This window comes from Paramacrobiotus metropolitanus, unplaced genomic scaffold (genome assembly GCF_019649055.1).
Source record: "Paramacrobiotus metropolitanus isolate TYO unplaced genomic scaffold, Prichtersi_v1.0 Parri_scaffold0000142, whole genome shotgun sequence".
NCBI lineage: Eukaryota > Metazoa > Tardigrada > Eutardigrada > Parachela > Macrobiotidae > Paramacrobiotus > Paramacrobiotus metropolitanus.
In genome coordinates, this window is record NW_026570362.1 from 221,231 (window position 1) to 238,661 (window position 17,431).

The following is a 17,431-nucleotide window of genomic DNA, read 5'->3' on the forward strand; positions in this document are numbered from 1 at the left end:
ATATCAGCAATGAAGAAGAGGAGGATGAAGAAGATGGTGATTACGGGAACCCGTACATCGAGTATGAGGCCAGGGAGGTCGGTTACAAACGCGAGCATGATGAAGACGACGATGATCCGGATGCGTACGTTCCCGAATACAAGCGACCGCGATGCGACTAAATTTTTGCGTGTGTTATTGCTGTTTCTTTCTAGTGTGTGTAATTACTTTGTTTTTGCTCAAATATTGGGGTCGATGTACAGCCTATTTTTCAATTTGTAACCAATCGGAGTAATTAAAAGTTCATAGAAGGCGGAGAGATTGAGATATTTATTGACCAATCGGAACGGGGAAGTGCGATTTTCTTATAAATTATTTTGTTTAACTAATGTGATAATTCTGTTTCTGCCTGCAAACGTTTTCACTAACCAATCAAGTTACTTGTAAACGGTAAAAGGCGGAGCTACAAAGCTGTTTTTAACCAATGAGAGCTAATAAAAATAAAGGCGTGGCCAAAATTCACCTATTCCAAGCAGGTGTTGTGTACAGAATCAAAGCGCTGAATTTTGTATAAAAAGGCTTCCCGAATGAGCTTCTACAATCAGTCCATCTAAAATGTCTGTCGATAATTCCCTTCCAGACCTATCGGGTCTGTTTAAGTTGGTGAAGCAGAGTGAGCGTAGTATTACAAAGTTTAATAGCACGGAACATCGGTATAGTGTTGAAATAGCCCCTCTACCTAGGATCTTTTCGAGGGATGAAACAATGACAATTATGCCGGAAATTTTGCGTGTTGTAATGGATCTTTGTTTCGAAGATTTTCAAGATTCTGATCGTGTTGTTGTGTCTCTCGATTCATCAGAGCTCGAACGGGCTATCTACCTGACTATGCGCAAATTGTCAGATTTCAATATACAGAGCTTCTTACATCGTATAGAGCTGTTAAACTCCCAGAAAAAGCTGATTGTCGATGAGTCTTTTACTATTCGTATTTTTCGCACCCCAATGCCTAGTGGTGGAAACTGGTCACGAAAGCATCAACACATTGCTCGCGATAATCGTCGGTTTCAAAAATCAATCGTTACCGTTAATGTAGAACATGATCTGTGTTTACCTGCTGCTCTGTACCTTGGTAAGTTTCGACTTACGCACGATACTTCTGGTAAAGACGTTCATCGTTGGAAAAACTTGATTAGGTCAGACCGGAAGCGTAAACTCGAGCATGAAGCTAGAGAAATTTTACTGGAGTGCGATTTACCGTTTGACCATCAGTACGATTTGGACGATCTAGTTGTCATGCAAGAAAACGCCTTTCCGGAGTTCCAGATTAAAGTTATATCAGCTGATCATGGCAATATGGTTATCTCGCGCGTTCCGGAACGTAAAACATCGGCCATGCAATGTATTTATTTGCTGTTAGAGAACGAGCACTTCAGCTTGATTACAACACCTGGAGGATTTCACTGTTCCGGTTACTATTGCGAAGAGTGCGATCGTCCATATTCAGGCAAGGAGCGGCACAGATGCTCCGGTAAGTGTAGACTGTGTTATCGATACAGTAGTGACTGTGTTGCGACATTGCAAGTGCGGTGTGATGATTGTGGTCGCAGCTTTAATAACCAAAATTGTTTTGATATACATAAGGAGATTAGAAAAAACAATTTGACGTATTGCTCGCGGTTGTTTGTTTGTCAGTTGTGTGGTGTTTTTGTGTCCTTGTTGAATCGAAAGAAGGATGCGGTACATCAGTGTGGTGAGATGTACTGCAGAAAATGCAACGGTTATTACCAGCAAGACAGTCATAAATGTTATTTAAAAACCTTACCAAAACCGAAAGCTTCTGATACGCTTCGGTACATATTTTTCGATTATGAGACCTATAATGATCCTATTTTGGGACACCAACCCGCTTGTGTCGTTGCGCACTACGCTGACGGAACTGAATTCCGTTTTCCCAAGGATGGTCAGCCTATGACCACGAGTGTGGGGACTGAATTTGGGGAATGGTTGTTCTCTGAACAGCATCGCGGCTATACGATTGTGGCACACAACTTTAGAGGATACGACGGTCACTTTGTTCTGAAGCATTTGCTTGACAATAAGCTGAAAGGTATAGAGGTAATTAAACGAGGAAGTCAGTTGCTGGAGCTGCGGTATCGGTCGTTAAAGATTCGATCACGTGACACCTTGAACTTTTTACCAATGAAGTTGTCCAATATGCCAAAAGCTGTCGGCCTTTCCTTGGAAATTAAAAAAGGCGATTTCCCCCACAAATTCAACCAACCTGGGAATTGGGATAAGATTCATGCGTGGCCGCCACCGGAAATGTACATGATAGACGGAATGAAATACGCTGAGCGACAAAAGTTTTTGAAATGGCATGCCCAAGCCAAGGAAGTAGCCAACAACGTTTTCGATTTTCGCGAACAAATAATAACCTACTGCTCCAACGATGTCACTGTGTTACGTTGTTGTGCACTAAAATTCATCCAGGATTTTCAGAGTCTTACTTCACTCAACCCGCTGGATAGTGTTACGATGCCGGCCGCCTGCTACCGCTTTTTCCGCACATTTCTTTTGGCTCCCGACAAGATTGCTGTCCTTTCAACGCACGGACCTCACCAGAATCGTCGCACTAGTATTCAAGCAACGCAGTGGTTGGAGTACTTGAATAAAAGCTGTACGGGTCGAATCCAGCATGGTCGAAATGGAAAAGAAGTCCGGTTAGGTCGATATTTCGTCGATGGAATGGATGCTTTAACGAAAACAGTGTATGAGTACAATGGTTGCGTTTTTCATGGACACCCCAGCTGTACAGAACCCGACGACCTTGTTCCATACTCCAAAAAGAAGATGAGTCAAGCCTTCGAGGAATTCGAGGAACGCGTCCGATATATTCAAAGTTTAGGTTTCAGTGTTACTGTGATGTGGTCATGTCAGTGGACTCAACAGAGAATGGATCCTCTCATCACGCAGTTTTTGTCGGAACATAATTTTCGTGAACCTTTAAACCCATGCGACGCATTCAAAGGTGGTCGCACCAATGCCAGCTGCTTGTACTACGTTACGCAAGGTGAAGAAAAAATCCTGCATTTTGACGTTGTAAGCTTATATCCTTTTGTTAATAAAAACAAAGAATATCCCATAGGCCATCCTGAAATTATTATCTCGAATTTTCTCGACATTCGGCAGTATTATGGGTTGGTCTACTGTAAAGTTTTACCTCCTAATGAGTGTCTATACCCAGTTTTGCCATGCACAGTCAAGGGCAAATTGGTTTTTGCATTATGTCCAGCTTGTACAGCTGTCAAAGCCACAACATTTTGTCAACATAGTGACGAGGAACGATGCCTTGAAGGGGTTTGGGTTACTCCCGAACTCCATCATGCTCTTGATGTCGGATATACAATTGTCACAGTATATGAAGTTTGGCACTGGCACACCAAAGAAGCTGGATTGTATGCCAAATACATGAATCTGTTTCTCAAAGTGAAAATGGAAGCCAGTGGTTGGCCAAACTGGTGTGATACAGCGGAAAAACGGGCTGCGTTCATTCAACTTGTTAAAGAACGTGAAGGAATTGACCTGGATCCAGAAGCCATGAGCTTTGATGCTGGAAAAAAAACGGCAGCCAAAGTTGCTGCGAATTCATTGTGGGGTAAAAGCGGACAGAAAGACGATGAATGCAGCACCGAGTTTGTGCACACACCCAAAAGATATCTGGATTTGTGTCGCTCAAAGGCTATCGAAATTCACGATGTATTTGCAGTGAATGACGAGTGTCTAATGGTGACTCACGCAAAGGCCGACGCCTACAACGAGGGTAACAATACTACCAATGTGGCATTGGCGGCGTTTACTACCGCTTACGCAAGACTAATCTTGCTTTCTCTCATGGAAAAATTGGGTGAGCGCTTATTGTACTACGATACCGATTCTGTAATTTTTGTTCATGGTCCAGGTGACTGGATTCCTGAAACTGGCAGTGTTCTCGGCGACTGGGACAATCAGCTAGAAGCGGGGGAAAGCCACATTGTGAAGATTGTCTCCTGCGGGCCAAAGGTTTACAGTTACGAAACCGACACCGGGCGAACTGAACTGAAGGTCAAAGGTATGACCCAAAACGGATTTTCGGAAAATATTTTGGACTGGGTTGAAGTAACACAAACCTATAAACGATCCGGCCGAGCATTGGATTTCGACCAACTGAAACGGATCCTGGATGGGATAGATCCGCACGTTCAAGTCCTGTACCCGGATTTCATACGGCGCAACGCAAAAACACAAGAGATTAGCAGTGTAAAGTTGTTTAAAAAACTACAGTTGGTTTACGATAAGCGCATGCTTTTTCCGGACTTCACCACCTTGCCTTTTGGAACAAAGCGAAACTAGAGCAGTATTCTTGTTTGTTTTTAGTTCTGTTTGTTTATTTTAGGAAATGGTTATTCCTGTTGCAAAAAAAAGGCTCATAAAAAAGCCATTATTTCTAACTCCTTCAACTTGAAAGACTAGTGTTCAAGCTGACAGCGTTGGGAATTATTGCTTTCTTTAGAGGCGGCGGCGGCGGGGTTATTTGGTCACTCACCGGCCCTGCCGGTGAGTGGCCAAATAACGTGCCGTTATGAAGAGCTTCAGAGTCGCTCAGCATTATATCTAGAACATGCTGAGTTATTTGTTTGGACTGTGTCAAGTTGGAATTTTGAGAGACGTGATTACAAATTTCCAGGACATTGAAAACAATCAACACGACAACAAGTAAGCCCCAGAAAATCGTTGTAGCTATCTTTTGTTGTTTATCCATGTTTTAGCATTTGTCGTATGAAACTGTCGTCGCGTAACACTGTGCGCAGGTGAAAGTATTTGTTTATAAATTTGCATACAAATTTGTCGTTCAATCCTTTATGCTTGGTTAGCGCGGACATAACATCTTCGTATGAATATCCTCGACACCGAAGTAGTATGTAAAACATACAGTATTGACCACAGACTGTAGAATCTATACTCTGCCGCATTGTGTTTGACATTATTATGTAATCTTTTGCTATCCACTGCTTGATATGTATTGAATACTCTGTAGGATTACGTCCAAAGGAGTCGAATGCCTCTATAGAGCCGGGTTTAGTGCAAAAAATGCCACCCAGTGCTCGCCTGTAGTCCCGCTGGGTTGCGTATTGACAATGTATGCACCGGGAACTCTTTCTCAGGTATAAGATCACTTGGGAAAACACCAACAAAAAATATCGCGAACTTGAGGATCCCGTTTCAAGGTACTGTCTATTTCTGTACTGTTCATGGTGCGAAATCGAACAGCACCTGCCTGTTGTTATTAATTTCAATGACGTTGTCGAATACTAACATGGCTACACACACCACACCTTCCTTTAAAGGCTTTCCGAATTTAAAATTTACATTGAGGTTGCCTTGTCTTATTAACGAAAGGGCTCCACGACCTGTGTGCCCACGAGTGAAGTCGAATCCGTAAATGCAGAAGCCACCGGAATTAAATTCGGTGCGGTCAAATGGTAGCTCACCCGGTCCTTCTCCTAGGCGTTCTAATGTGTCCAGGAGTCCTTCATATGCTTCGGCTGTTGCCCCGTTGTCATAATCTAGGTTATATCCCCGAGAAGGAAACAGTTGCCCGTCAATCTCGGCGTGTACGTAAGACAGATTGAAATGATCAAAATTAAAAGGTGTGGACTTGTACTCACCAACAAAAGAGCGACTGGGAGACAGGGCAAGAAACATAACCTTTGGAAGCTGACCAATTACTATATTAGCCCACACGTGCTGTTGCTGCCCAGTAAGTAAAGTGCATTGTCTCATGGCAACGCGCTCGATGTGGTACTTGGCGTTATGACTAACCAACTGTTTTGTCATTGCAGCCAGGTAATCGGGTGCCGGTTCGTATTTGCGTATACGTAACCGCGGATTTCGAAGGCCAACAACCTTTGGTGCGGCCAGGTCGCTATCGGCAAGAAAAGCTAGATTTTTTCTGTTACGAACCATTTTGATGCTTAGCTCCACGCCCGGTATTAATGGACGGTCCTGTTGAAACAAATCACAATGTAGTTTACCAGATAATTGCAGTGGTTTGCAAGTTTGTAGCCACTTACGCCGTTTTTCTGCACCTTCAGAATGAAACGTCGATTTTCCATCTACTTTTTCCGTGAATATTGGATCTTTGGCCATTTCTGTGTCCATGGCGAAACCGCTAAGACTAAGTTGTGTAAGTTGAGCCTGCTTTGTGTACCCTAGAAGGTTTTCCATGTAAGCGCGTACGTGATACATGGAACTGCTGTCGGGAATACTACGACCACCTATGGTAACAGTAACTTGCTCGAAAAGGCTATGTAATATATTGTTAATAGGTGCTAAACAATCGTTGTCAGTTGGCATAGTGCCAGCTGAATTAGTGACATGTAAGTCACACGTAAAGCGAACATCGGCCAAACTCACCAGTTCCGACTGACAGGGGGCTACGGTAAAAATAAAATCATTGGAATCGTCAGTAGTGGCTTGGGAAGGACCCAAATAATAGTCTCTGGTATTCCATCTTTCGGTAAGTGTCGATGGTAAGTAAAATAAATGACTTTCTAAGAGCATTGAAGGCTCAGATCCATTTTCGATTAGTGCCATGTTAAAGTTTGTCTTTTATTGCATCAATTGCTCGTTGCCTTTTGCTTAATATTTTCTTCTTTCGTCCCTTAATACCCGAGCCGCTCTGTTGACGTAGCTTCTCGCTGACATGTTCAACTGCTTTATCTACTGCCGACTCTACCGCTTTCGAGGCCATAGTTTTAACGTGAGGCTGAGCCGTAGCAATCATGTTGTTAATGTGGGGAGCAGCTTTACTAAATAAACCTCGCGCAAATCCTATGATACGGCCCCAAAAGCTGCCACCCGTCATCGGGGCGCCACGGTACACCGGCATCCCGTATCCGTGCTGACGGTTAAATATTTGAATGTAGCGTGACTCATCAAATTTAAGTTCTTGTAGAACCATTTTTTAGTGCTTTTTTGGTCGGAAATGTAGTTTCACTACAGCAATACCTGGGTGAAAGCACACTTCATTACCTAAATCATCGCAGACTTTTATTTGAACTGTTTGAAAAGTATGTCGAGCTAAGGGTACATAGTGTGGATTTTCAAAGCGAAGGGATGTATCTTTAAAAGAGTTGGCTTGTGTTGCTATTGTCCGTAGTAGGGGAACCATGGCATCACCCATTAATCCATATTCAATAACGTCACAATAAATATGAACAATGCGATTATGCTTACCAGGATGGAGAATATACGTAGGGCTGTCTCCGCCAGTGTAACTATAGTCTTGCAGTAAACCTAATGCACGGACATACTCTGAACCGTGGAAAGTAAGCGTAGTATCTGGACGAATAGTCAGTTGGGTTGTATGCCCGCTTACCATAATGTGTCCAAACAAAACCTTTTCACCTTCCGCGCCAACACCGGTGAGGAGAGTGTTGATTGCGTGAATCAAACTGTTCTCATCGGGATACGACGTTTCCGATAAGAAACGTGTTTCTTGTGTGGGAAAACCTGTTCTTGCAATCCCAATAACTAGATCACTGTTGAATTTTAGTTGCATAGGAGGAAGTATAAGCTCTGAAAGCGCGACTTCCCATAACCCATCAAGGTCTATCGCCCTGGCTAATAAAGTTGTAAAATTCCCTGAGCAGTTTTTTGGGTACAAATCGTGGGATGCCGTCGACGGCAACGTTAAGTAGAAGCTCATTTTAGTTCGTCTGCGTTTTCCCAAGAGTCATACGCTGGGCCGTAGCCATACCACCGTATTAAGTACTGCTTTTTACCTTTACGCACGCGCTCCCGTAATATCCGAGAGATTCTGTGGAACGGCCTCTCTGTCATTACAAACTTCGACAGTTCAGACGCATAGAAGGTACCATCCACAGGCTCACCGGCCAGATCTTCAATAGCATATAAATGGTGGCTTTTATGTTGCAGTACTTTAACCACTTTAAAAATTTCTTCTGTATAATTTGTTTTATAACCTTTTTCAAAAGTATTTTTCTTTTTAGCTATTCGGACATGGTCTCCAACAGCAAAAGTGGGAGCTTCACGTTTCTGCTGGTCAACGAGCATGCGTTCTAAAATTACATTACTTTCCTTGACTCCAACAGCACTTGGAGCATATCCTGTAGCTGAATGTTCAGCGTTGTTATACCCCAACATGATCTGTGGTAGCACTTCCAAGTAGCGAAAAGTATTATTTTCTGTCATGTAAACGTACAGGCGGTTTTTGATTGTGCGGTTAAGGCGTTCCACCATTGCACATTTGACATCATCATTCCTCGTAGTGAAGAAATTGACATTACACTCTCTGAAAAACTTCCGCATTTCACGTCCAACAAATTCTTTCCCGTTGTCACTTTGGCAACGCAAAGGCGGGCCACACTGTTTGTAAATTTTGCTCAGCGCACCAGCGATTTCAGTCGGCCTTTTTGATTTCACTGGTTCTGCCCAGCCATACCTTGAAAAACAATCTATACATGTCAAAACATAATTAATACCGTCGTTCTGTAAGCGAAATTTCTGCATATCCATTAAATCAATTTGATGTTGGTCACCTACATTAACTGATAAAATTTTTCTTCTTCTAAATTTTGACCTGTATGGCTTATGTTGCGTGTAAGCATCTTTAGTTTGTAAATACGATTCAACTTGCTCGTGTGAATAATTGTGCTTTTGTGCTTCTTTATACAATCGCTCGATACCTCATAAGCTGCCGGGGTTGGCAGCATCTAAGTAAATTTCATCCAATGTCGGCATGTTTTTTTACGCAAATGTAAGCCAACCGCCGTTTTGCGCTGTTCGTTGCTTTTTTCTTGGTGGTCCGTAAAATTTTGTTGGCGCCCTAGCAATTCTTCTCCTATATGCGGAAGGTTCTTGTGTTTCGTCTGTTACTGCAGCTACATCTTCCTGCGATGGTTTGTACGTTATTGCTTTTTTGACTACCCCTTGAATCGGCAACACGGTTGGTAGCGCAGACCCTTCAATAGCCAATCGCGGGATTGATTGGGGCAAAGCAGTTTGCTTACGAACGCTTCGACGTACTGCAATTTTGTTAGAAGATTGCGAAGGTCCTGTAACGGCCAACTGTGGAGATGCGTATGGCAGTGCTGCATTTTTACGTTGTAACGAAGTTTTTTCTGGATTAAAAGCGAGGGTTTTTGTTTTTGTACTTTGTGAAAGTGCAGGTGTGTCGATTGTTTCGTACTCCAAAATCCCGTCAGGTGGAAACTCGATAATTGGTGGTTCCTGGGGAGTCTCTTGTGTTAAACTCGGTGGGGTGGGCGCATATTCAATTACAGGTAAATTGGATCGAGCGGTTGCCGCTTTCCTTGTTCCAACCTTTTTCTTTCTTATTACGCGGCTGTTGGCTGATTTATACACATGCTTTACCAGAGTCCGTGACGGTGTGGGTACATATTGAACAACTGGGTCGCTTTGAACAGGGGTGGGTACATAATGCACGACAGGATCAGCCGGAACAGTAACATACTGCACCTGCGGTTCGCTATGAATATATTCAATCTGGGGTGGCATACTAGCTTGGACTTGCTGGTCCGTGGTAGTACGTACAGCTTGCACACCGCGACTGTCGTAAGAAGGACCGGCTTGAAAGTACGCATCTTGTGTAAGTGGTTTCGCTCCGGTAAATTTAGATGCTGTTAATGGTTTCTGCACAAGATCTTGCGGAACAGCATTATTCTCTATAGTTTCCACGGCCGGTATTCGTGTTACTGGTCGCTGATTTTCCAGGGCAGCTCGTGCCATTAATTGTTAAGTCATATCATTGCTAATGGTCTGAGCTTTTTTCCATGGAGATGCTAGACTTTTGTTCATTTGAGTATTAGTGAATTCTGATTCCGGTACTAGCACATACGTCTTCATTTTGTTAAAAAGGTGGTCAATAGGGTCCCTAAAACCGGCAAAAGCACTCCCAGAAACCCGCCTTTTTGCTGCAGAAGTTTTCTTTTCTTAACTCGCGTTACACATTTTTATGATGTACATCACGCGTAAACAATGTCGACGCTTTGGGTGTTACAGCGATTTCTTCCATAAGATCGTCTAAAATCAGAAGTGTTGCCACATTTCTTTGAAAAAAATCTTCATCATTTAAAATTTTGTCCATTCCTTGTATAAGTTCTATAGAATTATCGAATGTCAAGAAAACCTCTTGCCATGTGCCGTATGCGTACACGATCCGCATAGGAACTGGAACAAAGTGTTGCGAAACGCTTCTTATAAGTTCTAGAGTGAAAGTCGATTTGCCGGACATAGTTGGTCCAGAAACGTAGATAGAACATGGAGTTTTAAAGCGAAAATCAAAAGTCAGTTTCTGCATTATGAAAACGTCTCCCTTTTCTACGTTTTACCTATGGTAATACCCGTACAGCACACGACAAAAATCTCCAAGATTTTCCAGTGCCGAATTCCTGAAGCGGTGCAAACTCTGCAATTCTACGTTAATAATTGTAGAAGATTTTCTATTGTTTTGTATACTGCCGTCAACTGCGCCACGGAAGTACAGCCCAATAGGACGCAATTTCCAGTATGGAACACATTGACTGTTGCGTTCAGATACTTTAACCTTAATTGAACTGCAGGAAATAGCGGGCTCGTAAAAAACTTTGCTTCTTTCTTTGAAAGTTTTACTTTTGCTATAAAATGCAACAAGATTAACGGAAGCGTTGTAACGATATGTACTGACAATATTTGCTACAGTACATACCTTAATCTCTAAATCAAAATCGTGTAAACGCAACATGAGTTTATAGAAACTTAATAAATTCTCAGCTTCTTCCACAGACTTACCGCCGTTTATTATGGCCCTACCATTTGCAAATAGCTGACAGAACGACCGTCCCTGCAAACGCAGGTTAACAGCATTAAAATTTTTCATTCTGCTTGCAAAAGTTCCAAACACAGGAGTTAAGGCATCCAGGTCAATTGTTTTATCAAACTTGACGGACAGGATAATGTTGTGGATTTCCATGGCCGCGCTCTTTAATTGTGGCAGAATGAGCATGAACTCTTTATATACCTTTCTTACCCAGTCTGCCACAAATAAAGGCTTTAGCCTCTTTTTTTTCCAACAATTTCCGTTTGAAACTGTTAAGAAACATGTGAGTAAAAAGACAACAAATATTACCTAAATCACCAAAACATTACAACCTTGCAGAAAAAACAGGTACACACAAAGCTACCAATTCTAATAGTACATTTTAATCATCCATGACTTCGCCTTCAGGACCCCAAAAACTGTCTCGCGCTATACCAACAACATCCAGAAATCCTCTGTACGGGATCTGCAACGAGCGACCAGGTTGAGAGAAGCGAATCATCCGACCATATTTAGGATGGATACTGAGATACAGGTCCAAACAAGCCGGTCCAGCAAGGGTAACCTTTTCCGCCGATTTGCTTGTGATTGATTTGTCAACGGCATCTTGGATGGCTCCTCCTTTTAGCTTATTCAGGACATCCGAAATTTCGTTGCACCCCGAGCGCACACCTTTTCGGAATGCTTCCGCATGATCCTTATGTCCGTCCGTTTCTTGGTCAAAAGCTAGAACAAGGCTGACCTTTTTGGTGCTCCAGAACATACTTACAACATTGTTGACCTTGTAGATGGTGTATCCGTTCAGCTCCCCCAAAATCTCCAGAGGGCGTGTAAAGTCCATTTCTTCCAATGTACGCAAATGCTAGTAATACTTAGGTCGGAGGAATAATGAAAGGCAACTGACTTTGCAACCACTTTTCGCCAGCGTTTTATACTGCCCGATCCGACTCTATCCGAAATATGTGGTGCCATGATTGGTAGAAAAGTCCCTTCCAACTCCGCCTTTTTTCTTAAAACTGCGTTTCTATTCGCTCTGCAAAGCTTGAAGCTGTTTTGCTACCATTGGTCGAAAATAAATTTGTTAAGCTCCGCCTGGTTCTCTCTACACCCTTTACTCGAGAGTGAGGAATGGGCGGAGTCTCGAAACACAGTTCCAACCTTGCAGTTAATAAAAGAGCCGCGGCGCTCGGTTTTCATCAGAATTGGAAGTTTTCAATCATTTCGTTACTGCAGTAAAATGGATATGCGTAACGTGCTTAATCGCTTGGCGACATTCAGAGATTCCAACTGGGACTGTACGTTCCTTCCTCCTACGTATCTAGCGTTATCCGGCCTGTTTTACCGAGGAAACGGGGATGAAGTGCAATGCGCGTTTTGCGACGGGGTTATGAGCGGATGGAGTCGAGTTCGGAGTCCAAGACGAAACCACCAGCAGCTCTTTCCCAACTGTCCAATGTCAAAGAGGTTGCCACAACCCATTTCCGCAGAGGATTCCGGTGAAGATGTAGTGGAGGTGTACGCAACAACATCAGTCCCTATCCCTGGGTTTCACCACTACCAAGTGCGCTTTCCCACAATGATGGAATACAAAGCTCGGTTCTCTACTTTTTCCGAATGGCCGGAATCCAAAGCTCAACATCCTCGAGTCATGGCCCAGGCAGGATTCTTTTACACGGGCACCAGTGACCTTGTACAATGCTTTCACTGTGGTCGAGAGCTTGAGAGATGGGTCACTGAGGATGGTGCATGGGAAGAGCATGCTAGAGCATCGCCGATGTGCCCGTTCGTTATTGCACAAAAGGGAGAACATTTTGTTTATGAAGTCCAGAACAGGCAGGCAATGGAATCGGCAAAAGTTTGTGAAAAAGCCGCGCTAGCATACGCGGCTAGAAAAACTGATAATGACCCCATGGAAAAAGTGCGGTGCAAAGTCTGTTTGGATAAAGAAGTTCAAGTTCTTTTTCGACCATGTAATCATCTGGTGTGCTGTCACACTTGTTCCGATAGATTAATACAGTGTCCGGTATGCAGAACTATGCTGTTTCAAAAAATTCTAATTTTTATGTGCTGATTTATTGTTGATTTGTTCAGTCAGATTTCAAAGGAAAAAAAGAAAAGTAAAATATTTAAGACAACCAAAAAATACATAAAGCTGATTTTAAAACTGAAAAGCTTTGACCTGACAACAAAAAATATGACACCTTGAAAACAAAGAAGTAAATTAATTTTTGTGTAAACATTTGTTAACTTTAAAAATGAAAAAAAGAAGAAATCAATGAAAAAGCAACAAAAAAATAAAAATAGAAAAGCAAAATAAAAAATGAATAAAAAACATTCGATTATGTTGACAGATATTTCTAGGAAAGGGGAAAAGGGAGGGGGAAAAATAAATCAAAGAAAGGGGAAATGAAGGGAGGGGAAAATTAATCAAAGAAAGGGGAAATAATGGGAGGGAGGCTGCCTGACAGCCGATCAGCTCGAGTCATCCGGGTAACAATATTTTGTTCCAAATACTTAAACAAACATAATTTGAAAAGACCTTCGATCACCTATAACACATTTCTCTGTCGTCTGTCTCCATCCTTTTCAACCCTATGTGTTTGCTCTGATGTTCCACCCTGCTGTTCCACACTATTGTTCCACCCTGCTGCTCCTACCTTTGTCCCGCTCGGGTCACTCGGGTGCTCGGGTACAAATACAATATTTCAAATGATAAGCAAATAAACGAAAACAGTAAACCTAGCATTATAATACTGTGTTCTAATCCCTGCTGTTCCACCTTGTTGTTCCATCCTGTTGTTCCACCCTGTTGCTCCACCCTGCTGCTCCTACCTTTGTCCCGCTCGGGTCACTCGAGTACTCGAGTATAAATATAATATTGCAAATTATAAAATAAACAAGTAAATAAACAAATAACTAAAGTAAATACAGAATAAATAATATTATTTATTAATTTTGTTGTGACCACAATCCATTGCTATTTCTTCTGTGTATCTATCAGCACGGTGTGCTCCGTACGTCGCTTCCTTAAAGGTTCCGTCCATGTAGACCAACACGGGCAGACCACGTTTCAGAATATTCCACCGCCCGAATGCGCAGAACTTGTAGTACGACCGCTTCTTTATCCTTTTCTTCCTTTTTGGCATTCTCCGATTTAAACAAATCGCAAAACACTTTATAATCATTGGTCATAATGGCAGGATACCAATAGCCGCTGGAAGCCGGGAAGAAGATCTTCTCTCCCTTCTTGAACGTTGCACCTCCGCTCGTCCGACAGACGATATGGGCTCGTGGTCTCGAGGAAAACTCCATCAACGGCGCAGCAGGATCGTGTTTGTGCTGGCCAATCTGGCACACTTCTTTGGGATTGAGTAGCCCGGTCTGCAAAGAAACCAGCGAACAGCGTAAGCCGCAGCATCGGTTATTGCGTCACTCCAGTGTTCCTGCAGAACGCTAACTTTCAGGAAAGACCATATTCTAACCTTAGCTGGTCCGCAAAAGAGCTGAGCATCCGTCATCAACGGGAAGCGGACACGGAACAATGCGGTCCCTAACATTCGACGACGATTCGACGGTGTTGAGGCTAAGTTCTTCCTGTCGCACGCTGCGGTTGCCCATCTAGAACATCACAACGTGAATAATTCTACGAAATGTCGGCAGTGAATTTTTCACCGTAAACTGCATTTCTGTCAAGAAATTATTAGTGTTGTTGATTTTTTAAAGTTTGCTCTGAAAACGATTTATCTGTTTGAATAATCTCTTGTTAAGGCTAGCTGCCATTTTTACCGGCCAGACATTAAAGTCCCGTTAACCGGGTTGCCTACACTTGATATATGACTGACTGAATGCGATTTCTTTGGGTGAACCATGAACGGAGCTTGTGTCTTTCTTTACATTAGAAGCTGTAACTGTGCTGAACTGTGTAGTAAGCAGCTTTATAATTACACTGGATTTAAAATGATGTTACAGAACATCCACTTGTATTCATAGCGCTATCGACTGTGGGTGTAAAATCTCTATGAAGTCCACTGTTTGTCTGCAGATCTCGAAAAGGAGAGCTTTTTTGTATTTGCAGATGTTGAGCATTAACCCTCGAACTTACATAATAACAAAAAGCAGTCACTCACTTTTCTACCGCCGTGTACACTGCATGCTCTTCGGCTGACAGTGCATCACGCCGCAGCAACAACTCCAACTGGGCCCGGTCCAACTGCACGAAATAGTCCGACTGGAGAACGGCCACCGTGGATTCATCCACCACGCCCCAACATTTTTCCAGCACAGGATCACAATCCGGCGTCCAGCGTAGTGCCTGCCAAGTCGCAGAAAGTGTCACCATACAGATAGTACGTATAAATATAGCAGCACAGTTTGGGCAGTAATATTCTATACTAACATTTGCCAGGTACATCAAGCAGTTGTCGGGTTTCAGTTGGTCGAGAACGAAGTCCGTGGAGAGCTCCGCAAGCCACGGTAGATCGTACTTATCGGCGCAGTACAATGTCTGCAGCACGTTCTCTGGCTTCAAATCGTCCACCGAACCCGTGTATATATAACTAAATAATTAACAAAAGACAATCATTGCGATGTTTCGCCGTTTATCGCATTTCGGACACTTACACATGGATCCGCGTATCGGACACTAGAACCTAGAGGCAAGGTATTCTCGGCGTCGTTCCACTTTTTACAGCTTGATAATCTCTTGTCAGTCAAGTGTACAAGCTTGTATAAAAACACTACTCGTAATTATCACACAATCAATTTTTAAAACAGCTTTCGCCATGAAAAACTACGCGGAGAATGCCGTGCCTCTGGTCGCGAATTCATAATGTGAAAATGTCCGGAATGCGAACAACGTCCTGATTGTGCAACGTCAACGGTTCTACACTTTTACCAGAGCATGTTGTCGAAAGCGTTGGGAGGAATGTCCGGGATGTCGATGGCAGCGCCAACCCGTTCGGTTAAACTCCCGTTGAACATGGTATGAAAAACATCGCTGCTCATGCTCAGGATTAACCTACACCAACCATACCCTTGATTGCTCTTTGAGCCAATAATGCAGGATAGTTTTGTCTTAAGAGGATACAAAGTTGTCAAAACATGCCTGTGCGCTCGGATCGTCTTCGCTCCGCCACACTGGCGTCCCACGGCAAACTCCACGTCTGTCAACTCTCTCGACGCTAGAGCATTCTTCCAGCGATTGGCAATCTGGACGCCTCGACGTTCGGAACTGACAAACGATGCGGGTGATTGCGCCATTGGGAAAGCTTACGCCAAAACTGCGCAAATCGCTAAACTGGCGCAGGATAACTTTGGAGTTTGCAGCCTGGACCTGTCACTTGACACTTGACAGAGGCTAGGCGCAGACAAGCATATTAATTGATGAGAAACTCTCACACATTTATGGTTGCTACAGATTTCAGGGTAGAAAATGTAAAATCTAGTGCTGAAGACAGAATTGTAAGGATTAACAAAACAAACAGACTGGAGAAAACATCAGTATATTTAACAGTTAGCACAGCGAGAGTTCGTAGTGAAAACCCAAGAAAAACAGGAATAACGCTGCCTACCGCCTGCTGGCGGAAGCGCAAGAAAGAGACCCAGCTGTTTGCCCGGGGTGGTAGCGACTAACGAGGCTTATTACTTCGGCGAGGCCGTCACTTACTTCCGGGTGACCCAATCAAAGAAATCGGTGAACTATTTTATTTAGGTACTAATTGTTTAGTGGTTGCCGTTGGTACTTATCAAAAGTTAACAAATTTGCATGCGCGATTGCGATGCTGAAATTTTTCAGCATGAGAGCCAGCGTATCGTCATGATTTTAGCAGGACTTCGAATGTCCGTTCGCGATAAGGTTTTATTTGTTCTCTATAAATACAACTTTCACACCCACTGCGTTCGGCCAGACTTCCAGCCAAAAAAAGGAGCGTCCAAATTCAGAAAATCAGTACTTCGACATTCTCCACGAGCCGTACACATTTGTTATATAGTATATGTCCCAAGTCCCAACGAACCGAACATTCCACAACGTGAGCGCGGCTATTTAACACTAGTTAACAGTTTTAACAAGCTTGTTTTTGGCTACATCCGGGATAGATTCCATTGCGCGGTTGAGACTCAAGCGCGCATTGGCTAATGTGATGTTGTGCTTACTCGACGCAATTACCTGCAGAGAAGTGTTCAATTCGTCAAGAATGTCAAAGTATTCACACTGTTTTTAATCGATCCAGAACAATTAAAAAACAACCAAAAAACTGGCCACATAGGAGACAGAATCCTGTTAGCCTATGACAGGCCCTATGTCACAACCAAAGGACTTCCCACGAAGATTTCACGCATGACACTACTTTCCAGCCACTTTCCATTCCTCCACGTGTTTCCCGGCAATCTTCAGCTCCTTAAACTGCACACTGCAGTCTCGTCTGGCGACGTTGATCGTATCATTCGTATGCACTCCCGCTCGTTGTGCGCCGTATGTGGCCTCCCTATACTCTCCGTCAATGTACGCGTACACTGGGCGACTGCGCTTCAGGATACCCGCAGCCCGAGACGGTCTGGCTGGGAACCACC

At 43.3% G+C, this 17,431-nt stretch overlaps 1 protein-coding gene across 1 annotated transcript; it reads right to left on the reverse strand.

Moving 5' to 3' along the window:
• Positions 1-13,888: 13,888 nt before the first annotated feature.
• On the reverse strand, positions 13,889-16,120 carry LOC129599281 (BTB/POZ domain-containing protein 1-like). Its single transcript, XM_055497493.1, has 6 exons — positions 15,966-16,120; positions 15,756-15,878; positions 15,258-15,417; positions 14,989-15,173; positions 14,344-14,479; positions 13,889-14,242 (listed from the first exon to the last, which is right to left on the reverse strand). The coding sequence occupies exons 1-6, from the start codon at positions 16,118-16,120 to the stop codon at positions 13,889-13,891; spliced, it is 1,113 nt and encodes a 370-aa protein (XP_055353468.1).
• Positions 16,121-17,431: the final 1,311 nt, after the last annotated feature.

Excerpts from the sequence above, each read along its gene's own strand:
- LOC129599281 (XM_055497493.1), bottom strand. The coding sequence starts at position 16,120 with ATGGCGCAATCACCCGCATCGTTTGTCAGTTCCGAACGTCGAGGCGTC. Across the intron at positions 15,879-15,965 it reads AAGACGATCCGAGCGCACAG|GTTAATCCTGAGCATGAGCA; the intron begins GCATGTTTTGAC and ends TGGTTGGTGTAG. Across the intron at positions 14,243-14,343 it reads TCTTTTGCGGACCAGCTAAG|ACCGGGCTACTCAATCCCAA; the intron begins GTTAGAATATGG and ends GTTTCTTTGCAG.